The sequence below is a fragment of the Notolepis coatsorum genome, assembly GCF_963971535.1.
Source record: "Notolepis coatsorum genome assembly, chromosome: 5".
Lineage (NCBI taxonomy): Eukaryota > Metazoa > Chordata > Actinopteri > Aulopiformes > Paralepididae > Notolepis > Notolepis coatsorum.
Genome location: NC_140169.1, coordinates 27,925,814 through 27,953,653, shown reverse-complemented (window position 1 = coordinate 27,953,653; position 27,840 = coordinate 27,925,814). Strand labels below are relative to the sequence as shown.

Here is a 27,840-nt window from a genome sequence, read left to right as displayed (position 1 = left end):
ACATGATTATAGACTGACCTCTCCTCCTAGTATCACTATGATTATAGACCACCCCAACAATAACAATAACCTGTTCAAGCTGCTGCGGTCTGGCAAGCGCCTCCACATTCATGCAGCAAGAACAGAGAGACTTAGACTCAGCTTCTTCCCCCAGGCCATCAGAACACTGAACACGGATCTCTCCACACACAAGCACACATGAACACACACACACACACACACCACACATCCTCACGTGCACTCTCTCACACACACTACAAAAAAAAGTCACTTTAAAAACAACTATATTTGTATATTATTGTATATAGTACTCATTACCTTTATTTCTTAAGCTTATCATTGTATTTTATTCTTATTACTTTTTATCATGTCTATTCTATTTTATTATTCTATTTTATTACTTGTATTTTTTGCACAATCGAGGTGGGCATGGCCTCCTTAATTTCACTTAATTTCTTGTGTATGTATGTGACAAATACAACTCTTGAATCTTGGATCTTGAATCTTGAATCTCCTACTAGTATCACTATGGTTATAGACTGACCACTTCTAACTAATTTTACTATGATTATAGACTGACCACTCCTAACTAATATAATACCAACTAACTGATCTTAAGACACTGATTTTAGACTGACAGGTATGAAGGAGCAGATCAATATGTTTATAGACTGACTGCTCCCAAGACTTTCAAAAAAAGATCAAAATGTTCTGGGTACATGAAAGCTGACAACCATATGCTGTTATCAAAGCATGTATATGGCGGAGGTACTATGCCCATGTAAACAGGTTGAATGGTCTTGATTGTGTACATTGCATCTGTGTTCCAGCCGTAAAGACTCCATCCCCTGGTGAAGGCAGGGGCAGGGGACTGAAGCCTGGGGGAAAAGGCACCCCACCACCCGACGAGCCCTTCGGAGGATTCAAGCTCAAAGCTGTTCCTCTCAAGTTCATTAAGAAGATTAAAGACGTGGTGCTGTCAGAGGCAGAGTCTATTGGCTCTGCTGCCGTGTTTGAGTGTGAGGTTTCACCCTCCACGGCCATTACTACGTGGAGGAAGGATGACAGCAACCTCCGTGAGAGCCCCAAACACAAATTCACCTCTGATGGCAAAGATCGTAAGCTGAACATTATTGATGTCCAGCTGTCTGATCGCGGAGAATACACTTGTGTGGCTTCGAATGCCGGCAAAGAGATTTCATGTACAGCCAAACTGATCGTTGAAGGTATTTGAATCTTTTTCATCTCTAGAGAGTACACATGAATGGAAAGTAGTTTTTGTTTTTTGTTTTTGTTCCATGTTCGCGGTCTGATAGAATATTTCAGTGCTTCTAAGATGCTGTGAGTGTATTGGTACCAGGTTTCTCATTGGATATCTTGTATGTGGATATCTTGTCTGTATGTGATGTATGTAAAACTCTTGAACCTTGAATCTTGAATCGGTAGAACTGCCAGTGAAATGGATCAAGGAACTGGACGAGGAAACGTCGCCCCTCAAGGGACAGCCCATCTACATGACCTGTGAGCTGAACAAGGAGAGAGAGGTGGTCTGGAGGAAGAGCGGTCAGATCCTGAAGAAGAAGGCCAACAAAATCCAGATCAGCATCATTGGAATGCAGCATTCCGTGACCATCCAGAACTCCATGGAGGAAGACACCGGCCTCTACGCCTGTCATGTATCCGGTCAGGAAGACATTCAGACCACAACCAACGTCAAAGTGATTGGTAAGCAATAGGCGACGTCTTGCATTGCCCTCAGTCATTGATACTTCATGTAATTTGCTCTAACTCAAATGGAAGGAATCTCTGTACTCTTTATTCTCCAAATCCAACTAATGGCCATTAATTAGTCTTACCCTGACCACTACTTTATTCTCCAAATCCAACTAATGTCCATTAATTAGTCTAACCATAACCACTTTATTCTCATGGATGTCCAGGAATTAGTCTTGGTACCAATGGTGAGACATATCAACAACTCACAAAGTTCCACAACGGACACGCATACAGTACACAGTACTACATACATTACATAGTACAACATACACACATACAGTACACTGTACAACAGACACACATGGTACAATGACATCAGACACACATACAGTACACAGTACAACAGACACACATGGTACAATGACAACATGATTTCACATACAGAACACAATACAACAGAACAGACACACATACAGAACACAGTACACCAGACATAAATACACTACACAGTACAACAGACACACATGGTACAATGACAACAGACACACAGGGTACAATGACAACATGATTTCACATACAGAACACAATACAACAGAACAGACACACATACAGAACACAGTACACCAGACATAAATACACTACACAGTACAACAGACACACATGGTACAATGACAACAGACACACAGGGTACAATGACAACAGGACCTCACATACAGTACACATGGACATCACTAAAAACAATAGAGAGTGATATACAAATTACTCTCCATACATGTAGTACTAAATACATTAAACAATACACAGTAGACTATTATGTGGCAGTGGACAGTATGCTTGTGGCTATGAAGGGAAGCCTGTACAAGCCTGGAAAGTGACTGTATCACAAATCACGTTGAACTCCCAACAGAGATCATTAAGGACTGGATCGTGAAGCCCCTCAGGGACCAGCATGTGAAGCCCAAACAGGCCGCCACGTTCAAATGCGAGCTCTACAAGGAAACCCCCAACTTTAAGTGGTTCAAAGGAGAGAACGAGATCACTCCATCTGATAAGGTGGAGATGAAGAAGGACGGAAAGCAGCTGACGCTCACCATCAAGAACTGTCAGTCAGAAGACGTGGCAGACTACTCCATGGAGGTGGAGGGACGCACCTACACTGCTAAACTCACGCTGGGCGGTGGGTCACTCTCTCTATCTGTCTGTCTGTCTGTCTGTCTGTCTGTCTGTCTGTCTGTCTGTCTGTCTGTCTGTCTGTCTGTCTGTATGTCTGTCTGTCTGTCTGTCTGTCTGTCTATCTATTTATCTTTCTATCTATCTATCTGCATCTCTGTCTGTCTGTCTAAATAAGACCCCTCCGCTCTACATCTTCTGGCCGCCTCAGACCCACTCCTATCCGAGCTCCGGGGGGGGGGTCATCAAAGAGAAGCCGGCTATTCTTGGTCCTTGCTCCACAATGGTGGAACGAACTTCCAACCACAGCTAGGACAGCCGAAACTAAAAACCCACTTCTTCAATTAATATCTAAAATGAAGGGGAACCCCCCCCCCCCCCAAAAAAAACCTTCGTACTGTCTTTTATTATCATGCACTTTTCCACTAAATAATCTTCTTTAAGTCTCTTTTTAGTGTGCATGCGTCACTTGAGACGACCGCTGCTGCAGATCGCTCTACCTGTTTCTGTACTTTTTGTCTAGTTCTACGTCTCTACGTTCTACGTTTTTTTTTTTTACCTGGACACAAGTATTCTTAGGCTTATTTTTATTCGTATTCGTGACTTTTGTTTTTGTCTACCTAAATGTTTCCCTCGGGATGAATGAAGTATTTCTATTCTATTCACTACTATGCACTTAAGACTATAGCGCCCAAGTTTCAACACTGTTTGACGAACATTGTTACTCAGCTGAAAGAGTTGTCTATCTATGGTGGCTGGGTGGCGCAGCGGACTAAGCGTCACCAACGCGAGAGAAACTGGTATCGAATCCGGCTGTCAGCGTTGCCTCCGGCTTGGCCGGCCGTCATACTGGCTCAATAGTCAGCGGGAGGGAAGCCGGTGGGGTGGTATTCTGGTCATTGTAAACAGCGACTCCTACAGGTCGGTCAGGGCGCCTGCACAGCGAGGGAGGGAGATGGTGAGGGTAGTGTGACCTCCCACACGTTACACCTCACCAATGAGAGTTCGCTCTGGCAGGTGAAAAGATGCTGCTGGCTGTCTCCTATGTCTCGGAGGAAGCATCTGATAGACTTCAGGGCTCCCTAGATGACCAGTGGGGGGCACATGCGAGCAACGACCAGGAAGGGGAGGGGGGAATTGGCATAACGACTAAATTGGGATGGGAGAAAAACACAGAAAAACAGGAGGAGAAAAAGTAAAAAAAAAAAAAAAAAAAGAGTTGTCTATCTATGCTTTGTATTAACGACTGCTTAATAAATGTCCCTATCAGAGCGCGAGGCTGAGATCTTGAAGCCTCTGTCCAGCATGGTGGTGATTGAGAAGGACAATGTGACCTTTGAGTGTGAGATCTCAGATGCGGAGGCTCTTGGAGAATGGAAGCTGAAAGGAGAGGTCCTGACCAAATCACCGGTGAGATATCTCGTTCCTCTACGGCATCTTATAAGAGTCATGGAGTCTGTCTGCTACTAACTGCATGGTAACGTGACGTCATACTACTATTTATTTGTTTTTGTATTTTGATGTTGAATTAGTATTTCAATACCAATTTCCTCTCTGTGCGTTCAATATAAAACTATCCAGCTGCAAGCTAGCCTAGCTTAGCACAAATTAATGGAAGTAGATACTGACCAGCTAACTTAGCTGTTGGCAAAAAACACCTCTCCCGGAGTTTTAAGCTAGGCTAGGGGTCCGTATCTGCTTCCATTCATTTGTGCTAAGCTAGTCTAGTTTGCAGCCGGGTAGCTTTCTACTGAACGCACAGAGAGGAAATCTTCTTGTCTGACTCTGGAGAAGACGATACGTGCATTTCCCATGATGTTGGCGTGTTCCTTTAAGTACAGAGAGTAGTCCATTCCATTCCAAACACAGACAAGATACTGTCATTTGTCACAGACCCTTTTACATTTTATAATAAAATCTTCCATAAATCCTCTTCAGACGTGTGACATCTATGCTGTGGGAACCAAGCGTAGGCTCACCCTGAAAACCGTTCATTTCGACCAGGCTGGTGAAGTGGTCTACCAGGCTCTCAACGCCATCACCAGCGGAATGCTCACAGTCAAAGGTAAGCACTGTTCTAAGAGTCCAACATTGCTGCCTTTATATGTGTTCTATAAGTTAAATGAAACATTTAGACTCTCTCTTTGGTGATTTGGTGATTTTGGTTTTGCTGAAGAGGACTGAATAAAACCTTTGTTTTAGAGTTTGTGTTTTCTTCTTCTTCTGGGTTTCCCCAAGAAGACAGAAGAACCCATGTTTTCAGACGGCCGCTTCCATTCATGACCATATTTCACTTCAATATGGTGCTGTCTGTTTGTACTGTTGGTGTTGTATGTTTTATGTCAAATCTACACTCAGTGGCCAGATTAACAGGTACACCATAATGTCATGGGTGCGCTTCTCTATATAAAGTAGGCGGTCAACACCTGAGCATGGAACAACAAGCAGAAAATATACAGTATAGTCATGGCAGAATACCTCTAGTCATGGCAGAAAACATCTGGTCATGGCAGAATACCTCTAGTCATGGCAGAAAACATCTGGTCATGGCAGAAAACATCTGGTCATGGCAGAATACCTCTAGTCATGGCAGAAAACATCTAGTCATGGCAGAAAACATCTAGTCATGACATAAACTTCTAGTCATGACATAAAACATCTAGTCATGACATAAACTTCTAGTCATGGCAGAAAACATCTAGTCATGACAGAAAATATCTAGTCATGACAGGAAACATCTAGTCATGACATAAACTTCTAGTCATGGCAGAAAACATCTAGTCATGACAGAAAATATCTAGTCATGACAGGAAACATCTAGTCATGACAGGAAACATCTAGTCATGGCCGACCTATAGGGTTGTTGATGAAGAGAGGTTGAAGAAGAAGAATCATCCATGGTAGCTGGCGGAGCCTCAACCAAAAACAGCACAGTTCAACAGCAGTGTGCAGAGCGGGATCCGAGAACACACCACGCAGCCTCCATCCTCACAACGTAACCAGATGACCACGCAGCCTCCATCCTCACAACGTAACCAGATGACCACACAGCCTCCATCCTCACAACGTAACCAGATAACCGTGCAGCCTCCATCCTCACAACGTAACCAGATGACCACACAGCCTCCATCCTCACAACGTAACCAGATGACCACACAGCCTCCATCCTCACAACGTAAACCAGATGACCATGCAGCCTCCATCCTCAGAAGCAGCTCCATTGGGCAGGCAGTTCCCAACACTGGACAGTGAGGAGTGGAGAACATTCCCTGGTCCAATGAAGTCATCCTCTGAATAATTGTTTTAGGGGCAAAGGAAAGACTGACCCAGTACTGTATGTGTTTACCAAATAAACTGGCCACTGAGAGTAGACTGGTGTTATGTAGTTATGTGTTGATTGAACGTGTTTTAGAGACGACACAAATTGTCATTCTTAACCGTTGTTCACACACCTCTCAGAGATCGAAATGGACTTCACAGTCCCACTGAAGGACGTGGCTGTGCCTGAAAAGAAACAGGCTAAGTTTGAATGTACCATCACAAGAGATGTGCCCATGGTCATGTGGTACAGGGGGGCTGACATTATCACGCCAGATCAAAAGTATAACATCATTGATGATGGAAAGAAACACATGCTGATCATAAACTGCTGTGAGTTTGACGACGAGGACGAATATACTATCGAGGCTTTGGGGAAGAAGTCCACGGCTAGGCTCACAGTGGAGGGTAAGTGTCGGACGCCATAGAAGCTCTATCCTGCGTCACCGCAAGTTACCAGCTGTGATTGATTCATTGAGTCGGTTGCCTCTTCTTTCAAACTAACTGATGTGAATATTCCCCCCACCCCCAATAATACATTCCAGGTATGAGACTCAAATGTATCTCACCGATTAAGGACCAAACGGTGAAGGAAGGTAAAACGGCTCGGTTTGAGCTGGAGCTCTCTCACCCGAACATGCCGGTCACGTGGTACAGAAACGACGTGAAAATCCACCCGAGCAGAACGGTGCTCATGCATGTGGAAGGAAATAAACATATTCTAGAGCTGACAGAGGTCACCCTGGACGACACCTGTCAGGTTAAAGCCGAGGCCAAGGGGATGCCCTCCATGGCCAACCTAACGGTCATAGGTAACCATGACTACCCCGTCTTCTCCTCTTCTGTCCTCTTCCTCTTGTCTCTTAACCCTTCACTCGTCCGCAGAGTGGTACAGTCTTGCGTCGTTCCTCTGTCTTGTGTGTTCTGTGTCATTTGTTTATTTTGTCTTGTATTTTGTCTTGTATTTGTTCATATGTATGTTTACTTTGTCTTGTATTTTGTCTTGTATTTGTTCATATGTATGTTTACTTTGTCTTGTATTTTGTCTTGTATTTGTTCATATGTATGTTTACTTTGTCTTGTATTTTGTCTTTTATTTGTTTGTATGTATGTTTATGTTTCTTGTATTACTGTGTCTCTTGTATTGTATGTATGGTATACTGTATGTCTGTGCTATATAATGTATTGTTTGTATGTATGGTATATGTATGTGCTATATATTGATGCAGCATATTGAGACAACATAATGCAATACATATTGAGAATGACGTATTTCCCTGTTCCAGAGGGTGATGCGTACTTCACAGTCAAACTGCAGGACTTTACTGCAGTGGAGAGAGACCAGGTGGTTCTAGACTGTGAGCTCAGCAGAGAGGTGGATGTGATGTGGTACCACAACGAGTCTGAGGTCAAAGGCTCTAAGATGGTGACCATCAAGGCTGAGGGCGTATGCAGAACTCTGTCCATTCAGAGAGTAGGACACAATCATAAAGGACAATATGTCTGCGACTGTGGAACCGACAAGACAACAGCAACCCTGAACGTTGAAGGTAAAGCCACAGTTTGACCATCGCGTGAGATGTTTTTGAGATGAGATTCCCCTCCTGGCACCCTATAAGGAATGTTCTCACCATCACCTTTTAAAACGACTCCCTGTTTTTTTTTTTTTTTTACCTTCTCAGCCTTCATCTCACATGCATCTAACCTGACTCCCAAACAACACCTCCATGCATTTTGCACTGTGCTCTTTTTTTGCCCTTAATTTCACTTTTTTGTCGACACAATTTTCCCTGCTTTAATCTGGACTCTCGTCATCACCCCACCTTTCCCAAAATGTTACATCATTATCATCATCAGAAGATCACAAGATTTCTTGAACCGGTTGGAAACCTTGTTGTGACTTCTGTTTCTTCATAGGTTCTTTGTGGTTGAGCCACTTCTATACACAGCCAGTGTTATTAAGCATCTAAACCGTTATAGTGTTCTTCACTGTTGTGTGTAGAACCATGGCCTACAGCACCTAGAAGTTACATATAGACCCAAATAGTTCTCCAGTGGCAGAGTGTCAGGGTGGTCAGAGAGATGGATCCACAACCGGAAGGTTACAGGTTCCATCCCTGTAACGGCCAACATGTCCCATCCATGGAGAAGTATCCTTGAGTAAGACACTGAACCCCTTCCTACTCCAGAGGTGCACTCTAACCCCACTGGTCAAATGCTTCCTTATATGGGTCTCTTTTTTTCTGACGTGAATAAGGATTAGGAACTATTGGGTTGATATGGTCCCATGAATGGTGTTATGTAGCATCAACGAGGACGCTTCTATATAGGACAGGATGCAGTTTTCCCACCATTACAAGCCATATAACTACCGGTAACTTCTGCACCTCATCCAGACCCTGCCATCATCTCACCCCTCTCTGCACTCCAACTTGCTCTTGTTCCATCCTCTGTTGTTACTTTGTTTGTGTTGTCCGTTAATATTCATTCATGTTTGTGTTTTTTTGTTATGTGTGAATTTTAAGTGTAAATGTTGTCCGTCTTAATGTGAATGTGTTCCTCTCCTGAACGTCAGCCCGTAACATCAAGGTGGTTCGCCCATTGTACGGGTCTGAGGTGTTTAAAGGAGAGACGGCTCGCTTTGAAGTGGAGCTCTCTGAAGACGATGTCCCTGGCCAATGGAGACTGAATGGAGAAGTCCTTACTCCCTCAGCTGTATGTCCCGTTGAAAACAAGTCTTAAAAAAATATACTCTCTTCTCTAAGGTTCAATTCACGTTCAATTCAGTCAGTTCGGGAAGTGGAATTCCTTCAAAATCCCCTACTCTTGACACGAGAGGGCTGTGAGGATGCCTCTCGTTAGCCACTTTCTATTTAGACCCGGAACTGATTTAATTGGAAGTGGATTGACCACAGCCCTGCTGTTGTCACAGTCTGGTTCCTCAATGTTTGGTTGAAACACTCTGAACTTTACCCGGCCACCTGCAGGATGTAGAGATTGTGGCGGATGGTGCCAGGCACACTTTGATCTTGTACAACTGCAGCATCCCTCTGACAGGCGAGGTGGCATTCACAGGCGCCAACGCCAAGTGTTCTGCGAACCTGAAAGTGAAGGGTGAGCGTTCACTTCTCACTGATAACGGAATCTCTACACACTTCCACCAGTGACTTCTTCACATCTTCACCTCATTCCTTGAGATGTATTGAAGTTGTATTTTAATTACAAAAGTAACTCACGATAGAATGTCCTTGCTGTACAAAATACAATAGTGATTTCATGAAGTATGCTACATACAGAATGGTTATTATCACTATTGCATCTTGGAAATCAAGAATGCTCTGTGTTTATATTTGTATTTCTTGGCCTATTCGGCTTCCTCAATCAACCACTTCTCATTTAGAATCGGTTGATCTCAACTGGGGGGTGTCAGTCAACGGCGATTTGACTTTGATTCTATCTCCCTAAAATTAACAGAAATCCCTGTTTCGTTCATTACTCCACTGAGTGATGTGCGTGTGTACGAAAAGGAAGAGGCACGATTTGAGTTGGAAGTGTCCCGAGAGCCTAAGAGCTTCCGCTGGCTAAAAGGATCTCAGGAGCTGCAGAATGATGACACATTTGAACTGCTGGTGGAGGATGAGAAACACACCCTGGTAGTCAAATCAGCCAGATATGAAGATGAAGCCAAATACATGTTTGAAGCTGAGGACAAGAGAACATCTGGGAGATTGGTTATTGAAGGTATCAAAGGTTATATGCATCTAATGCAATGTGTTAAAATACTTGTCAAATGTAATGCTGAATTCAATATGTAAAATTTTTATTGTGTACTACAATCGTGTGTATAATGTACATATAATTTATATATAATATAAATTTCCCAGGTATTCGTTTAGAGTTTGTGAAGCCCATTAAGGACGTCACTGTGAAGGAGCGTGAGACGGCTATATTCAGAGTTGAACTTTCCCACGACAAGATACCAGTGATCTGGTACAAAAACGACAGGCGTCTTCACCCCAGTAAGGTGGTCCACATGTCTGAAGATGGCAACGTCCACACACTGTCCTTCAAGGAGGTCACCATGGACGACACGTCTCTGATCAGGGTGGAGGCCATGGACAAGAGCTCCGAGGCCATGCTCAACGTCATCGGTCAGTATCAGTAGGAACGCAAAAAAAAACACCTATTGTTTGTTTTGTTAAACGTATACAGTCTTTAAGCTTTATTGTTGTTATTAAAAAAGCATGTGTCTGTGGTTTTGTTTCCTTGCAGAGGGCGACCTGTACTTCACTGTCAGACTACATAACTACACTGCTGTAGAGAAGGACGAGGTCTCACTGGTCTGTGAACTGAGCAAGGCTGTAGCCGAGGTCAAATGGTTCAAAGATGGTAACGAAATCTTTACCTCCAAGAACATTTCCACTCAATCCAAATGCAAGAAGCGCATGTTGATCATCAAGAAGGCACAAACGAGCGACATTGGAGAATACACATGTGACTGCGGTACTGACAAAACTACAGCCAATCTGAACATCGAAGGTAATACTTCCAGTGGAAAAGATGTTCCCACCACATTCAGGACTGCAGATTCCCTCCCAGTCGTCCGTCGTCGTCTCTCCAGGCTCATCTTCATTTCACCTTCCCCCCTCATCTTTTTATTGTATCCCCAACCACCCCCCGCCCCACTCCCAAAAAGAAAATATTTTGCATTTTATTTCCCTGTCATCACTATCTCTGTTCTTTTGCCCCCTGCACAATCTTGCTGCTTGCAATGTTGGTGAAACATGAATGTGAACTTATTTGGTAATACTTTATAACCCAAACCTATAAGGCAATCAATAAATAGTCTACAAATGCTTTATAGACGGTTGTTACCCTCCACTTTGCCACCTGGGATGGACTCTTTTCAGGTGGTAGAATGGATACAACGGTGGTATTTAACTTTCAGGGTCACATGGTGCTGGTGAGTGGAGGGTGGCTGTATGAGGAGCTGACCACTGTTACATATAGATGTCCTTATAAGGTTTATAATTAATATATAACACTCAATAACGCATTGTTTTAATACTTTTTAAGCATTTCTAACTAGCTATTGATTAATTCATTAATGTGAGTGTAACTATAGAGGTTCATATATTGAAGTTATATCACTACTTCGCATGTGTCAAGTATGTATTTTTGTTCATACTTTTGTGCTTAATTAATTACATTTTATAAAGCACTATTTCCACGACAATAGGTTAGAAGTGCTTTATAGTGTTGGTGCTTTATAGTGTTGGGTTATCGTAACGTGTCACCATTCTGCTTTTGGACCAATTGTAAGGCGCTCTGAACATGAGCGTCCGCTTAACGCTGTCACAAATGTGAAAAGTAAACGTCTGCTTCAGCATCACCTGTATGGTTTGTCACCACGTGTTCACTGTTTTCAGGTGGTTCTTTCAGGGTTCTTGGACGCCTTTTTCAAGTGAAGTGCCTTCTGTTCACAGATGAATGTATTTTTACACCCTCCTACAGAGCGCGAGATCAAGTTTGTCCGTCCACTGTGCAGCGTGGAGGTAACTGAGACAGAGACAGCTACGTTTGAGACTGAGATCTCTGAGCCAGAAGTCCATGGCAACTGGAAGCTCAAAGGAGAGGATCTCCATCAGTCTGCTGTAAGTGTCAATACTTTATTTAACACTAGATAGTATTGAAGGTTGTCATATTCAACTTATTAAGAAACACTTATGATGGAATGCTCCATTATTAGCAATTCAGTTATTGGTAGCTTTTTCTATGCACATTTTGAATTATTAAACGTACTATAGTATAGATAACATTCAGCGACTAGATGTTGCCTGCACTAGAGCACCAGCATGTCATTTATCCAATCAAGTGCATTTCACATGGAGAAATGGGAAGTAGGGAGCGGATACATGCACGCAACATGTAAACAACAACATTCATTTTGGATGTTCAAAAAAATGCATTCATCAATAATGTAAAGCAATACATTTTAAAATATATATATATTTTTTTCTTTAATAGTTACTCTATATAACATTTGTATCTATAGCACCTTTAAGCAGGGGTGCGTTGCTGATTTCAAAGCTGGTTGCACTGTGTCTTAACACTTTGAACGCCACTCACGGCTAATCTCGGGTTTACGATTGTGACGTTGAAAGCCACGTCGCGGCTTTTCTCGGATTTATTTTTTATTTTTTTATTAGCGATCTGAAATCATATTGCATCACGCGAGCCTACCGTTGGAGATCCAGGGGCCGCCGGCGATCAGATGTGAAAAAAGCGCCCCCTATCGTCTCCCAGATGGTAAATCACCCTTTTGGAATGGACTCAATGAAAATGGATGGGGGAAACAAATATTCCAGTCCACATTTGACTTCTCACCCATGCAGCCGGAGTTACCAGAGTTCATTCTGGAGCCTCTGAGCCGCGGCGATCATGGGTTATACTGTACACACGTTGGATCAATATACTTATCGATTTTTTAGAATGGTGATCAGGAATTGGAATATACCATTTGGATACAATCTGATGTCAGGTAAGGAATCTATGTTATCAGTGTCAGGATAATCAGACTCGTTTTCATGGAGATATAAGCGTTTCCACTATATGTGATATGGCTGTTTCACTGTAAAAGCCATGAGGAAATAATAGCAGCGATTATCAGCGCACGGCACGAGCGTGCATGCGCACACATATTATTATATTATACTATCGACCACCATAGCGTTTATTTGAAAACGATTCATAAATAGACCGACAAATGATAACGTTCTGGAATATTCCAGTAAAAGGCGATTATCATGGAATGTGTTGTTTTTTTCTTCGAAACCGAGTGGTTTTCAAAATGCTATAAAAAGGAAATGAAGCGATAAAAACACAATCTGCTTGACTGGAAAATGATTCTTTGATAAGCGATGGGCAGATTAGACACATAGCATAATTTAAAACATAGATTAGGCGATATTAACGTTACATGGGCCGTGGACCGTGGCATCAACGGGGTAAAAAGGAAAACACGGCCCGGCACTGAAAGTTTCCTCCCGGGCGCGTGCGCATAAACGTTCCCTCGCATACGCACAGACTAAAGACAATGGGTCTCATTCTCGAACGAAGTTACGACAAAATATTTTGTCTTAGCCAGATTTCGGCCTTTTTTTTTTTTATCCACTTTTTCTCCCATTTTTCTATATTTTCTCCCATCCCAATTTCGTATCATCCAATTCAACCCTCCCCTGTCACGAACGCTGTTTCTTGCCTCCCACAAGCCGGCTGCAATGTGGACTAAGTCATACATAGCACAAGTCCCCTCCGGTACTTGAGGTAACAGCAGTCGCATCTTTTCACCTGCGCAGCTCGATCTCTCAGTGGCGAGGAGTAATGCGTGGGAGGCTCACGCTGCCCCCGACACTTCCTGATTCTACTGCGCAGGCGCACCAACCGACCTGTAGGAGTCGCTGTCCACAGTGCCCGATCCCCACCCATCAGTTTCCCACCCCCTAATACGGCCAATGTGTATTAGTACGGACGACCAGCTAAACTGAAAGCAAATGTGGAGCGCTGGGCTCGAACAGGCAAGCCCAGCGTCTCCAGATTTCGTGGCGAGCGCCTTGCCCACTACGCCACTTAGCCGCCCCTACCAGATTTCGGCCTATTTAAGACATATTAGGGCTGGGAGTGGGAGTCTTCAAATTTTCCTGAGATCTTATTTGAGAGCAGATCTAAGAGTGCTGAGGAGCACACTTAAATATGCTCTCAACCCACGATCAAATCTCATGATTGATTGACTAATTTTAAATGTTATTATAACTTGACAGACTGTGTTCTCATAGTGATTCCTTCACGTCAACGCTACAGGCCTCCTTGGAATTAATTACTTAATCATAATTAAAATAAATATGACAATATTTGTACGATAAGAAATTACGAATTTGATGTCGGAAAAATAAATAATATGGATTCATCTGATCACAGGGCAGCTGGATTAACCATATCTGAACCAGCTATTTTGGACAAATAATTACTCAGATATTCAAACACAATTATTCAATTATTGTGTTTGATTTGATTTGATTTGATTTATTGTGAAATGATTGAAAATAATAATAATTTAATGCCTTCTGTGGAATTTGTATTTCTTATTTGTTACACATCTGTTTTAATGATTAATTATATACATTTGAAAGAATGCCGGTCAACATGCAATGTATCCCATTGATTGGTATACAATGGGACAGACCTTTGTTTGATTGATTGATTGAAAACTTTATTAACAGATTGCAGAATGGGTACAGTACAGTACAGTACAGCTCAATTACATAAGGGGATGCAGACCAGAGAAAGAATTTCGTCTTGTTTACATCAGGGTCCCCCATTTTCAATTCATCATAACATATATGACACACATGACACAGATAGACAGTACTGCTACATCTATACATTTATGACATACCAGATTTGTAAATACAGTACTGTTTGTGATACAAAAAGAGTCCAGAAAAGAGAGTACATTTGACGTAGAAACTGTTGGAGGAGGTTGGGTAGGGATGGGTGGGGGATAGACTTACACTGTACAAGCAAAACTGTACATTGGAATATTGACAAAACCATACTTGGTCATTTACTGTACATTGGAGGGGGTTGATATAGCTATAATTAAACCTGCTGCATTCCTTCGAATATATCATTCATCAATTAAACTTATATTGAAATACACTATATAGCCTATACACCAACACTGAAATGACAGTGGATAAATAAATAAGAACTAAAGCTAATCGGTGGAAATAGACTGCATTAATATTCCATAACAAGTCTTGTGTGCGCCTACGAATGAACAGTAGCCTATAGGCTTATGGAATAATAAGCCATACACTGCATTCATTACGCCCGCCGTAGGCTATATTATATGTCATTCATTCATTCATATACAGTACTGCGCGCGCGCGCGTGTGTGTCTGTGTGTGCGCGCGCGCTGCGGAAGGTGTGTACCGCGAGCTGTATATGATGCCAATACATTAATCTGATCTAGTTTTGATGGGCGCAAGCGTGATTACGAAACCTAGCCGCATTTCTCGGAGACGCTCTCTGATTGGCACTGACTGACGCTAGGTTTCGTAATCACGCGGCTCGCAAAACACTTCCGCCATTCCATTTCACACAGCTGCGTCACTAGTTGCCTTATAAGGAACTATGAAGGCAGTGTTTTGTATGCAAATGAGCTGAACGGGAACGCGCTTTGGAGTTTACGACAGAATGCCATTCTCCAAGCAGATATCAGATCATATAATTTCTGCGACCGTTTCAGCCACTTAAGACATATCTCCAGCACGTTAAGGACTCAGAGTGTACTTGTCATAGATTATGTCTCAGTGGTTCCAAGATAAGTCTTCCAGAATATATCTTTGGAAAATGTTCGGGAATGAGACCCAATGCCTAATTGCCTCTACGAATGGAATGTAACACATTTCATTCACAAGTTTTGTGTGAATGTATCTGAGAACGTATTTGAACACACCTGACGACCTGCGCTATTGTTATGCAAAGTAGCCAGGTGGGTACTACTTAGTGAGTTGGCTCATCAGTCGAGTGCAGTGCATTCCTGTGTGCACGCGCATGCACATCCGTGTTAGTGTTGACAGTTTGGTAACTGTCAACACTAATGCTGACTTGATTTGATTGATTGATTGAAAAGTTTATTAACAGATTGCAGAATGGGTACAGTACAGTACAGCTCAATACATACAATTGTTAAGGGGATGCAGACCAGAGAAAGACTTTCGTCTTGTTTACATCAGGGTCCCCCATTTTCAATTCATCATAACATATATGACATACATGACATACACATAGACAGTACTGCTACATCTATACATTTATGACATATCAGATTTGCAAATACAGTACTGTTTGTGATACAAAAGTGTCCAGAAAAGGAGTGTATATACATTTGGCGTAGAAACTGTACATTGGAGGAGGTTGGATGGGTGGGGTGGGGTTGGGTGGGTTGGGTGAGGGCTGTACATTGGAGGTGGGGGGGGGGGGGGTGGGTAGGGGACACACACACATTTTACACTGTACATTGGAATACTGACAAAGCCTTACTTGGTCATTTACTGTACAACTAGGACTTACAACGAAGGTTGTGTTCCACACAGCTACAAACATTTTAATTATGTCAAATACAGGGGAGTAAACTATAATTGAATACATTGTCCATTGAAAGTGAATTGATTGAACTCTGTGCCTCTTCTCTAGGATGTTGAGATCAAAGAGGACGGTGCCAGACACACCCTCATCCTCCTCAACTGTCGTAAGGACATGGCCGGAGCCGTGGACTTCTCAGCTGCTAATGCTAAATCTAACGCTCAGCTCAGGGTCAAAGGTGAGAATGATGTGACACACCATTAAGAGTTACAGTATGGCTGATTAAATCCATGTTTCAGTGTTCCAGCTATTTCCTTTTAGCACGTTAACAACACTGGCCAGTTAAGGACTTCTCGCAATGAAGCATTTAACATTTTATGTTAAGGTAGGCAGGTTGAATAGAAGACAACTAATGTATGGTTGTAATTCATTCGAAGTTATAGGTAGCTGATTGGTTGAATGAGTGATGAATATTTGATTGATGAATACTTACCAGTAAGGTAAGTAACTTTTCAGAGAATCTCTAGTAGTTTAGAGGTAATTTACCCACCTGTAGGTTAATAGTTGATCCAGTATTTTAGAGGTAATTTACCCACCTGTAGGTTAATAGTTGATCCAGTATTTTAGAGGTAATTTACCCACCTGTCGGTTAATAGTTGATCCAGTATTTTAGAGGTAATTTACCCACCTGTCGGTTAATAGTTGATCCAGTATTTTAGAGGTAATTTACCCACCTGTAGGTTAATAGTTGATCCAGTATTTTAGAGGTAATTTACCCACCTGTAGGTTAATAGTTGATCCAGTATTTTAGAGGTAATTTACCCACAGGTAGGTTAATAGTTGATCCAGTATTTTAGAGGTAATTTACCCACATGTAGATTAATAGTTGATCCAGTAGTTGAGAGGTAATTTGCCTATTAATTGACTTGTAGGCTAGTAGTTGATCTAGTAGTGTAGAGGTAACTGTTAGTAGCTGACTGAATGAAAGCTCCAGCTGTCATTAGACGTGTCAGCCTATGGTATTAAGGGGCTTAATGGGGCATGTAAAGAAGCCCATTGTAAATAGTTGTGGGAGCTGGTTAATCCACTCACATTAACATATCTATCCCTCAGCCTGACTTATCAAACTGAAAGGAAGTGGCAACAGGATGTTATGACACAGAGAGCCCCTCCCCCCTAAACCATTCAATTTTTCCTGGAAAATTCCAAGGTGTTGATTGACAGGGACAGACTGACTTGGCCCGGTGGTTTGGCAGGGATGGGCTCTCAGCCAATCGGGCCCCCCGGTTATTTTGGAAGCTGCATGCCTTATCTAGTGCAGCCTGTCAGTGATTGGCAGGGGACAACGTGACCCCCCCCTACGCTGTTTTCTGATGACCATATACATCTGATGGCAGGCCGTATGCTAATGAGCTGGGACCCCCACCGCCAAGTCCCACGGAGGCCACCTCCAGTTGTCCTGAGGGCTTCAGGCTTCAGATCAGTAGCCTGCCTTCAACTCAACCAAACCATGAGGATTAGCCACTAAGGATTAGCTGCTGTTCTCTGGGGATTTTGACCTGCTTCGGGGGGACTAACCATGTCTTCTCCCCAATCCAAAGCCCGTGTTATCGGGGTGCAGAAGGATCTGAAGGATGTTACTGTGACCGCCGGGGAGACAGCCACCTTCCAATGTGAGCTGTCATATGAAGGCATCAGTGTTGAGTGGTTCCTAGGGGGTACAAAGCTGGAACCGAGCGACAGAGTAAGTCCCAAAGCCTTTTGTCTTCCACCATGTCACCATCACAACAGACCATGATTTTATGGGATCAATCATCATCATCAAGCATTTCACTTCCTGGATTTTACCGGACACAATCAACATAGAGAACAACATAGCTGACATACAGAACAAATATTTTACGTCATTCCTAATGTGCCTCAGTCCTTCATGACCCCTAACACTGCAAATGCTAAATGTTGTTGAATTGACTCTTGTTCCATGCTGTATTGTTTATTTAATACATTTAATTACATTTAATACATTATTTATTTATGCATAATTTTGCGTTTTATTTGCACAAGCCTGTTGGGAGACATGCGTTCTTCATATAAGGGCCTGCAGGGGTAAGGATTCCAGTAGAGGATTTGATCTGGGTTTTGAGATAACGCAGGAAGCTTTTCTGCTCCGCAAGCGTTCTCCTGGTTATTTTTAACTGCTCCCAGCATGTCAGCCAGAGGGCAGGTGGCAACAAGGGCTATTGAGAGTTTTAATTATAAAAGCAGAATGTGTTGTAATTCTGCTCTTGAAATCACTGTGATTTTCACATAGAGAGTCTAGGGAGTCTAGTCTCAGCCATCAGAACAGAGGATTAGTTAGATTATTGGCTGAAATTTGATTCCTGCGTCCGGCCACATGATCTTTTAAGGGCTGAGTGGTTGTGCAAGCGGTTATTCTGCAGCTGCAGCATCGGTGACACAACATACTGCCAATAATTATCTCAGTCTTTAACAACTTTCATTCACATTGAGGCTTTGCTTACTGCTATTCATCACATATGTAAAAGCAATGCAACAAGGTGGTGTTATTGGGTGATAGTGTAAAGCTGGTTTTATACAGTAGGTGTTAGGGAAAGAAGATTGCAGCTAAAGTCTTATGTCACACTCATGGAATGCAGCCAAATCATTATTTGTTATAATAGTCACAGCAGAGGTGTCAATAGCAGCTAATGTTAATGACAGCTGCAGTTCAGATCTGTAGACTTTGAGAGTGATAGAAACACACTGCTGTAGAAGTGGTGATAGAAACACAGATCTGTAGAGGTAGTGATGGGAACAGATGAGTCTCACTCTTAGGCCTTGTCACTGCCAAGAGTTGTGCAACCGTTGTGAAACTAACCTCAGGAATAGTTTTAGGAAAAATACATGACAGTATTGAAGTGAAATCCAACAGCTACCGAGTGGGAAAATATTACCATTAACATCAGGGTTAGAAGACATACCTGACTGATCCAAATAATATGTTGTTGTTGGGCACATTGCACTGAGCTACTTGTGTTAAAGTAGAATCCTTAAGGGTAGTGAAACTGATTCCAGTGTGTGTGACATCAAATCCAGGGTTCGCACAAGGTCCTTGAAGTGCTTAGAGTGCTTGATTTTTGACAAAAAAAAGTCAAGGCCTGGAATTCCTTGAAAACAGCCAATTTTTATTTAAAGTGTAACTAATTGTCGGAAATTGGTTTTAAGCCATACATATTGGATTCGATATTTTTTTTTATATAAAAACAGCATTTAAAAGTGAATTGTATCCTTTTAAATGCCCTTTTAAAATGAAAAATAGTCCTTGGAAAATTACTTGAACGTCCTTGAATTTCATTTAGCAATGTCTGTGGGAACCCTGAACATCTAAGAAAGAGTGTACCTTTATGGAAGGATCAGGTACACATTTTACCAAGCTTAATATGGTTTTTAGTAAGACTGAGGAAGTGATTTTAAGTGTAACCTCAGTGTTGTTGGAGATTGTGATTTTGTTGGGATTGGTATTGATTGATTGATTGATTGATGACTTTATTAACAGATTGCAGAATGGGTACAATACAGTACGGCTCAATAAAAAACAATCGTTAAGGGGATGCAGACCAGGAAAATACCAGTTTCTAATTGCAGCCACCCGGTTTTGAAGGAGGGTAGGGATTCACATTCCTTTACGGCTGTGGGTTGGGGCATTCCACATTGTTGTGGCATAATTGCGAAACATGTTTAGTCCCTTGTTTGAGCCGAATCTGTGTTGAACATGATTTGTGGAGCTCCCTCTGGTGTTGTGGTCGTGGACTTCACTGACATTTGGGAAGTATTTCGATACTACTCACTACCTCCAGTTCTCCATCAGGGTCACTGGCACGGTAACTGATGTCTGGGTCGGTAAGGAACAGCACTTCCAATGAAGTTAGATGCGTCATAGTGTACCTTAGTACCACAGTGTAGAGAAGAGTGCTACACTTGATCTGTAGTCACGTAGGTTCCCTGGTGTGATATGGTGCTCTACAGTGTGCTGGGAGCAGAGCGTCTGGCAAAGCCATCCAGGTCCAGCTAGTGAGGCTGAGGGGAGTCAGATGGCAGAGAGCAGTTTAAATGTAGCCTGAGACCAGCTGCCCGTGTTCATTAGGCTCAGGAACAGTAAATAGCAGGCTGACCCCAGCAGGCCTGTCAGGACACAGCTGATTTATCAATCTTCTTGATTTTCACAGGTGGTCTTCAAGGCAGAAGGCAAAAACCACGCTCTGACGCTCCGGAATGTTAAACTCAGCGAGGCAGGAGAGTTGAAACTCGTGAGCAAGGACTTCCATACACAGGCCCAGCTCAAAGTGAAAGGTAGGTGTTAATGTTAAAGATTTGCTTCTTCTTCCTCTTCTACTTTCTGAGATGTATCCTAACATAAAGCTCCGGAGAGTTCCTTCCTGACCCCACAGTTGACCCCACAGTTCTCTCTAGTCTACACCTTTCCAAAGGGTGTCAAACCTGGTGTTAAACCGGCAAAATAAACTCAGTGGGGGGGTTGCAAAACCATTGGAACAGCTGAATGGACCTGTCTCAAACCCTGCCCCTTTTCTTGATCCTCCAATCACAGCTGTCGCTTACCTCGGACAAACTTGGTTTGTCCGAGGTAAGCGACAGTTGTGATTGGAGGATCAAGAAAAGAGGGCAGGGTTTGAGACAGGTCCATTCTGTCTTTTGTCCTCTATAAATAGCATAGTATCCTTTATAAATAGCAAGTTATCCTTGATTAGATCAGATTTATTGTCATCGTATAAGTACAAGCACAGAGTACAACTAAATTTAATTATCTTAGTACTTTTTATCATTACTAGTCTATTGTATAATCTATTCTAATTTATTATTCTATTTTATTATTCTAATTTATTATTTGTATTTTTTTCACAATCAAGGCGGGCACGGCCACCTTCATTTCACTACATGTCTCGTGTATGTGTATGTGACGAATAAATCTCTTGAATCTCTAATTAGTATCTAACCAGTGTTAGTGTAGTATACTATACAGTATACATTTTACATGTTTAATTACATAGCCTGTTATCCTTTATAAATAGCATGTTATCTTTTGTAAATAGCCTGTTATCCTTTATAAATAGCATGTTATCTTTTGTAAATAGCCTGTTATCCTTTATAAATAGCATGTTATCTTTTGTAAATAGCCTGTTATCCTTTATAAATAGCATGTTATCTTTTGTAAATGTCAAACCTTTATTTAAATGTGAAAGGCAACGGAGGTTTCCCTCATTTAGTCATGTTGAGTGTATATAAAAAAAATGATAAAAAAAAACATAAAATCAACAATAAGACAACAAGGCGGGGCAAAAAGTAAGGATTACTCAATTAAAACATGTACAACTTGATTGACAAAGATTGGAGATCAAGGTTTTAAACTCTGCAAGAGGGGAATGTTGGAGTTCATTCCATGAGCTAGGGGCATCATAGCAAAATGCAGATTGACCCTGTTCTGAGCAAACTCTGGGGACCTTAAGGACCAGCCAGTCACTAGAACGGGTTCCATAGTTTCCAAGATACCATTTGAATAATGATGTAGTATAAGGAGGTAGCTTACCAATAAGGGCCTTAAAAACGAACAAATACTGATGTTTGCTGCGCCTCTCCGTCAAAGAGGACCAACCAACCTTCTCATAAAGGACACAGTGATGAATCTGAGGCATGCTATCTTTTATAAATAGTATGTTATCCTTCATAAATAGTTTGCCATCCTTTATAAATAGCATGTTATCATTTATAAATAGCATGTTATCATTTATAAATAGCATGTTATCATTTGTCAAGAACACTGAAGTGTGGAAGTAAAAATATTGTTTTACTTTTTATGACAATAATTATCAGTGCTCAGGTTAATTCACCTTAAATTCAAAATGTAAATCCCATTTCATGAATTGAATGGAGATTAACTGAATGGAGATGAATTGAATGGAGTGAATTAAATTGAGATGAATTGAATTGAATGGGGAGTGAATTGAATGTAGTGAATTAAACAGAGATGAATTTAATGGAGAGTGAACGTAGCCCCACGTGATGATAACGTGTTAGAACATTTTATTGTTCGTTTTTAAGATTAATTTCTACTGCAGTGTCAGCAATCAAAATGCATTGGACAATGACTCACCGGTGCATTTCTAAACCAATCAGAGTCTGCGGTTGAGTTCAGCAAACCTCTGGAGGACCAGACGGTGGAGGAGGAGGCCACTGCTACTCTGGAGTGTGAAGTATCCAGGGAGAACGCTGAGGTCCAATGGCTCAGAGACGGACAGGAAATACGCAAGACCAAGAAATACGACATCCTTGTGGACGGCCGCAAGAGAACACTTCTCATCCACGACTGTGTTCTGGATGATTCAAAGACTTATACCTGCGACGCCAAGGAGTTCAAAACCTCTTGTTTCCTCAACGTTGAACGTGAGTACAGCTGCTGCAGATGTTACACAGACTTATGGGCGGTTGGCTGAAGTCACAGCCATTGCAAATTCATTCTTGTTTTTTTTTGTATAGCTTCATAGTATCTTATTCTAGAAGTAGCAACCCCTCCCCCTACTATCCTCACTCAACTCCAACCATCATCAGACCAAAACTAAATAATGTAAACTGAGTGCAATACCAAGTGGGGGTATTTTGCCTAGAGGTCAATGTTTGACAGCGCATTCTACCTTTAAGGACAAAATGAAAAGGCTTGAAGTGCCGATAATAGACCATGTAATAGACTGTGGTAAAGTGGTATTAAAACCATACTTCTTTTATATTTGACTTGCCATTGGAACCATTCATCCTGGAGCAGTAAATAGATCATGTAAGAGGGATCAGCTATGAGGATGCATGGTAACCACGGTAACTAGAGACCCTGTGGCAGAACATTGGCTGGCTCATGTGTAAGAGCTGTACTGAGTGGACAAATAGCTATTTTATATCAAATAACGAAATGTATGACATTAGATATAGATGATAACCTGGCTGGCATTGTGTTGTCACTATATAGTGTGTATCTCAGCTGGAACCTGGTCGTACTTTATGTTATGATATTTTGATGGTACAAGGTGGTACAGGGTGATGTGAGGGACAGGGTGGTGTGAGGGACATGGTGGTGTGAGGGACATGGTGGTGTGAGGGACATGGTGGTGTGAGGGACAGGGTGGTGTGAGGGACTGGGTGGTGTGAGGGACTGGGTGGTGTGAGGGACTGGGTGGTGTGAGGGACAGGGTGGTGTGAGGGACAGGGTGGTGTGAGGGACAGGGTGGTGTGATGGTGGTGTGAGGGACAGGGTGGTGTGAGGGACTGGGTGGTGTGAGGGACAGGGTGGTGTGATGGTGGTGTGAGGGACAGGGTGGTGTGATGGTGGTGTGAGGGACAGGGTGGTGTGAGGGACAGGGTGATGTGATGGTGGTGTGAGGGACAGGGTGGTGTGAGGGACAGGGTGGTGTGAGGGACAGGGTGGTGTGAGGGACAGGGTGGTGTGAGGGACAGGGTGGTGTGAGGGACAGGGTGATGTGATGGTGATGTGAGGGACAGGGTGGTGTGAGGGACAGGGTGGTGTGAGGGACAGGGTGGTGTGAGGGACAGGGTGGTGTGAGGGACAGGGTGGTGTGAGGGACAGGGTGATGTGATGGTGGTGTGAGGGACAGGGTGGTGTGAGGGACAGGGTGGTGTGAGGGACAGGGTGATGTGATGGTGGTGTGAGGGACAGGGTGGTGTGATGGTGGTGTGAGGGACAGGGTGGTGTGAGGGACAGGGTGGTGTGAGGGACATGGTGGTGTGAGGGACAGGGTGGTGTGATGGTGGTGTGAGGGACAGGGTGGTGTGAGGGACAGGGTGGTGTGAGGGACAGGGTGGTGTGAGGGACATGGTGATGTGAGGGACAGGGTGGTGTGAGGGACAGGGTGGTGTGAGGGACAGGGTGGTGTGATGGTGATGTGAGGGACAGGGTGGTGTGATGGTGGTGTGAGGGACAGGGTGGTGTGATGGTGGTGTGAGGGACAGGGTGGTGTGATGGTGGTGTGAGGGACAGGGTGGTGTGAGGGACAGGGTGGTGTGAGGGACAGGGTGGTGTGATGGTGATGTGAGGGACAGGGTGGTGTGAGGGACAGGGTGGTGTGAGGGACAGGGTGTAAACTCTTTGGCCTTGTGTCCACAGCTCCACATGTCACGTTCGCTAAGCCGCTCCGTGATGTCGAGGTCCAGGAGAAAGAGACAGCCAGGTTTGAATGTGAAGTCAACAGACCAAACGCCAAGGTAAATTAATGTGCTGTCTATCTATCCATCTATCCATCTATCCATCTATCCATCTATCCATCTATCCATCTATCCATCTATCCATCCATCCATCTTTTTGTTTGCCTTGTAATTGTCCAGTTTATAAATCTTTCTGATTCTCTCTCTCTCTCTCTCTCTCTCTCTCTCTCTCTCTCTCTCTCTCTCTCTCTCTCTCTCTCTCTCTCTCTCTCTCTTCCTATCTCTCTCTGTCTGTCTTTCTTTCTCTATATCTCTCTATCCCTCGCTATTTCTCTCTCTAGGTGTGTTGGTTAAAGGATGGAAGTGAGATTAGAAAGGGGAAGAAGTATGAGATTAGTGTTCAGGGTGTGAAGCACATCCTGGTGATCCACAAGTCAATGTTTGATGATGAAGCTGAATATGAATGTGACGCAAAGACCTCCAAGTCCTCCGGCATGCTGACCGTCGTCGGTAAGCAACCGATCCCTTCAAACTATATTCAATTCTTTAGAAAAAGGAATTATTTGACATGTTGAATTTTCTCCACGAGACACATAAAACATAAACATTTCTACAGTTGTCCTTTCAATTTCCCTAAAATGCATTGTTAGCCTTGTTAGCATCCCTCATTGAAACCATGGGACACAGCTAGCTGGAAGCTAACAGCTACTAGCTTAGGTTTCAATGAGGAGTGCTAATAATGCTAACTTGTTACAGTAACTTGCTAACATTTTAGGGAAACTAAAGAACAAATGTACAAACTGTAAAACAAATAACTAAGTAACATTTAAAAATATCCAACTATCCCTTTATTTTATTTATTTTTATTCTTCCTTGGTAAAACATGGTAGGTATTGATATTTATATTAATTCCCAACTATTTGTTCTTGCAGAGGAAGCGGCGAGGTTCAGTAAGAACCTGTCTGACGTTGAGGGAACAGAGACAGACAGTGTGAAGCTGATCTGTGAGGTGTCCAAGCCCAGTGCTGACGTCATCTGGTACAAAGGAGACAAGGAGATGCCAGAGGGGGGACGCTACGACCAGATAGTCGACGGAAAGAGAAGAATCCTGATCATACAGGACCTGAAGATGGACGATGCAGGAGAATACAACTGCAGACTGAGTCACAACAACAAAACATCTGGAAATCTGAAGATCAATGGTACGGGAACTGGTACACAAGTTAGAGAGAGATAAAAATCACTGCTGTTCGATAGAGCCTGATATCTGTTAGATAGAGCCTGAGATCTGTTAGATAGAGCCTGAGATCTGTTAGATAGAGCCTGAGATCTGTTAGATAGAGCCTGAGATCTGTTAGATAGAGCCTGAGATCTGTTAGATAGAGCCTGATATCTGATAGAGCCTGATATCTGTTAGATAGAGCCTGATATCTGTTAGATAGAGCCTGAGATCTGATAGAGCCTGAGATCTGTTAGATAGAGCCTGATATCTGATAGAGCCTGATATCTGATAGAGCCTGATATCTGTTAGATAGAGCCTGAGATCTGTTAGATAGAGCCTGAGATCTGTTAGATAGAGCCTGCGATCTGTTAGATAGAGCCTGAGATCTGTTAGATAGAGCCTGAGATCTGTTAGATAGAGCCTGAGATCTGTTAGATAGAGCCTGAGATCTGTTAGATAGAGCCTGAGATCTGTTAGATAGAGCCTGAGATCTGTTAGATAGAGCCTGAGATCTGATAGAGCCTGAGATCTGTTAGATAGAGCCTGATATCTGTTAGATAGAGCCTGAGATCTGATAGAGCCTGATATCTGATAGAGCCTGAGATCTGTTAGATATAGCCTGATATCTGATAGAGCCTGAGATCTGTTAGATAGAGCCTGATATCTGTTAGATAGAGCCTGATATCTGTTAGATAGAGCCTGAGATCTGTTAGATAGAGCCTGAGATCTGATAGAGCCTGAGATCTGTTAGATAGAGCCTGATATCTGTTAGATAGAGCCTGAGATCTGATAGAGCCTGAGATCTGTTAGATATAGCCTGATATCTGATAGAGCCTGAGATCTGTTAGATAGAGCCTGATATCTGTTAGATAGAGCCTGATATCTGTTAGATAGAGCCTGAGATCTGTTAGATAGAGCCTGATATCTGATAGAGCCTGAGATCTGTTAGATAGAGCCTGATATCTGATAGAGCCTGAGATCTGTTAGATAGAGCCTGCAATCTGTTAGATAGAGCCTGAGATCTGTTAGATAGAGCCTGAGATCTGTTAGATAGAGCCTGAGATCTGTTAGATAGAGCCTGAGATCTGTTAGATAGAGCCTGAGATCTGATAGAGCCTGAGATCTGTTAGATAGAGCCTGAGATCTGTTAGATGGAGCCTGATATCTGATAGAGCCTGAGATCTGTTAGATAGAGCCTGATATCTGTTAGATAGAGCCTGAGATCTGTTAGATAGAGCCTGATATCTGATAGAGCCTGATATATATATATTCACATCAACACCACACCACACAGCACAGTGGTTAGCACTGCTGCCTCACAGCAAGAAGGTCCTGGGTTTGATTCCCAGCAGGGGGCCTTTCTGTGTGGAATTTGCATGTTCTCCCTGTGTTCACGTGGGTTTCCTCCAGGTAGGCCTACTCTGGTTTCCTCCTACACCATTAAGACATGCATGGTAGGCAGGGAGTACAGATGAAAAGTAGCTCATTAGCTAATTCTGGCACATTTACATTGATGTGGAAACTGAAGATGTTGATTAATGTACACTGTCCCTGGGTAAAAAAAATAACTTAACTTAACTTAACTCTCTCTCTTTCCTTCCCTCCCTCCAGAACTCGCTGCTGAGTTCATCTCCAGACCCCAGGGCCAGGAGGCGGTCGAGAGTCAGAAGGCAGAGTTCGTCTGCACCGTCTCCAAAGACTCCTTCGAGGTGAAATGGATGAGAGGCGACCGGGAGCTGGAAGCTGGAGACAAGTACCAGATGCTGAGTAGCGGGAAGAAGAGGACGCTGGTGGTGAAGAGCTGTGAGATGAAGGACGAGGGCGCTTACATAGTGAAGATCGGCACCACGAGAGCTTCAGCAGACCTCACTGTCCTCGGTACGCCATCCAAACTAGAGAAGCAGCCCACAATATGCTGCACAGCTTGCTTTTCAAATGATAAACTGGTTTCTATATTTTTGGTGGACAGGCTCAATTCTTGGTGTTTCAGCATGGACATAGCCCAAGTATATATTATGTACCTAGAGAGGTTTTCACTGTGACAT

The 27,840-nt window shown here is 42.9% G+C and overlaps 1 protein-coding gene across 1 annotated transcript in view; it reads left to right on the top strand.

Annotated features, from left to right (window-relative positions):
* The window catches only part of LOC311228136 (titin-like), a gene marked incomplete at its 5' end in the record, with an annotated part of 313,904 nt that overhangs the window by 126,681 nt on the left and 159,383 nt on the right, over positions 1 to 27,840 (top strand). Inside the window, 22 exons of the mRNA XM_084314051.1 lie at positions 831 to 1,226; positions 1,447 to 1,725; positions 2,624 to 2,893; positions 4,157 to 4,296; positions 4,825 to 4,951; positions 6,346 to 6,612; positions 6,750 to 7,016; positions 7,491 to 7,754; positions 8,780 to 8,919; positions 9,192 to 9,318; positions 9,679 to 9,945; positions 10,089 to 10,355; positions 10,477 to 10,743; positions 11,719 to 11,858; positions 16,465 to 16,591; positions 17,955 to 18,097; positions 20,580 to 20,703; positions 22,543 to 22,809; positions 24,536 to 24,633; positions 24,915 to 25,083; positions 25,506 to 25,775; positions 27,407 to 27,673. Of these exons, the coding sequence (XP_084170177.1) occupies positions 831 to 1,226; positions 1,447 to 1,725; positions 2,624 to 2,893; positions 4,157 to 4,296; positions 4,825 to 4,951; positions 6,346 to 6,612; positions 6,750 to 7,016; positions 7,491 to 7,754; positions 8,780 to 8,919; positions 9,192 to 9,318; positions 9,679 to 9,945; positions 10,089 to 10,355; positions 10,477 to 10,743; positions 11,719 to 11,858; positions 16,465 to 16,591; positions 17,955 to 18,097; positions 20,580 to 20,703; positions 22,543 to 22,809; positions 24,536 to 24,633; positions 24,915 to 25,083; positions 25,506 to 25,775; positions 27,407 to 27,673 (4,683 nt within the window). The remainder of the gene's footprint in view (positions 1 to 830; positions 1,227 to 1,446; positions 1,726 to 2,623; positions 2,894 to 4,156; positions 4,297 to 4,824; positions 4,952 to 6,345; positions 6,613 to 6,749; positions 7,017 to 7,490; positions 7,755 to 8,779; positions 8,920 to 9,191; positions 9,319 to 9,678; positions 9,946 to 10,088; positions 10,356 to 10,476; positions 10,744 to 11,718; positions 11,859 to 16,464; positions 16,592 to 17,954; positions 18,098 to 20,579; positions 20,704 to 22,542; positions 22,810 to 24,535; positions 24,634 to 24,914; positions 25,084 to 25,505; positions 25,776 to 27,406; positions 27,674 to 27,840) is intronic.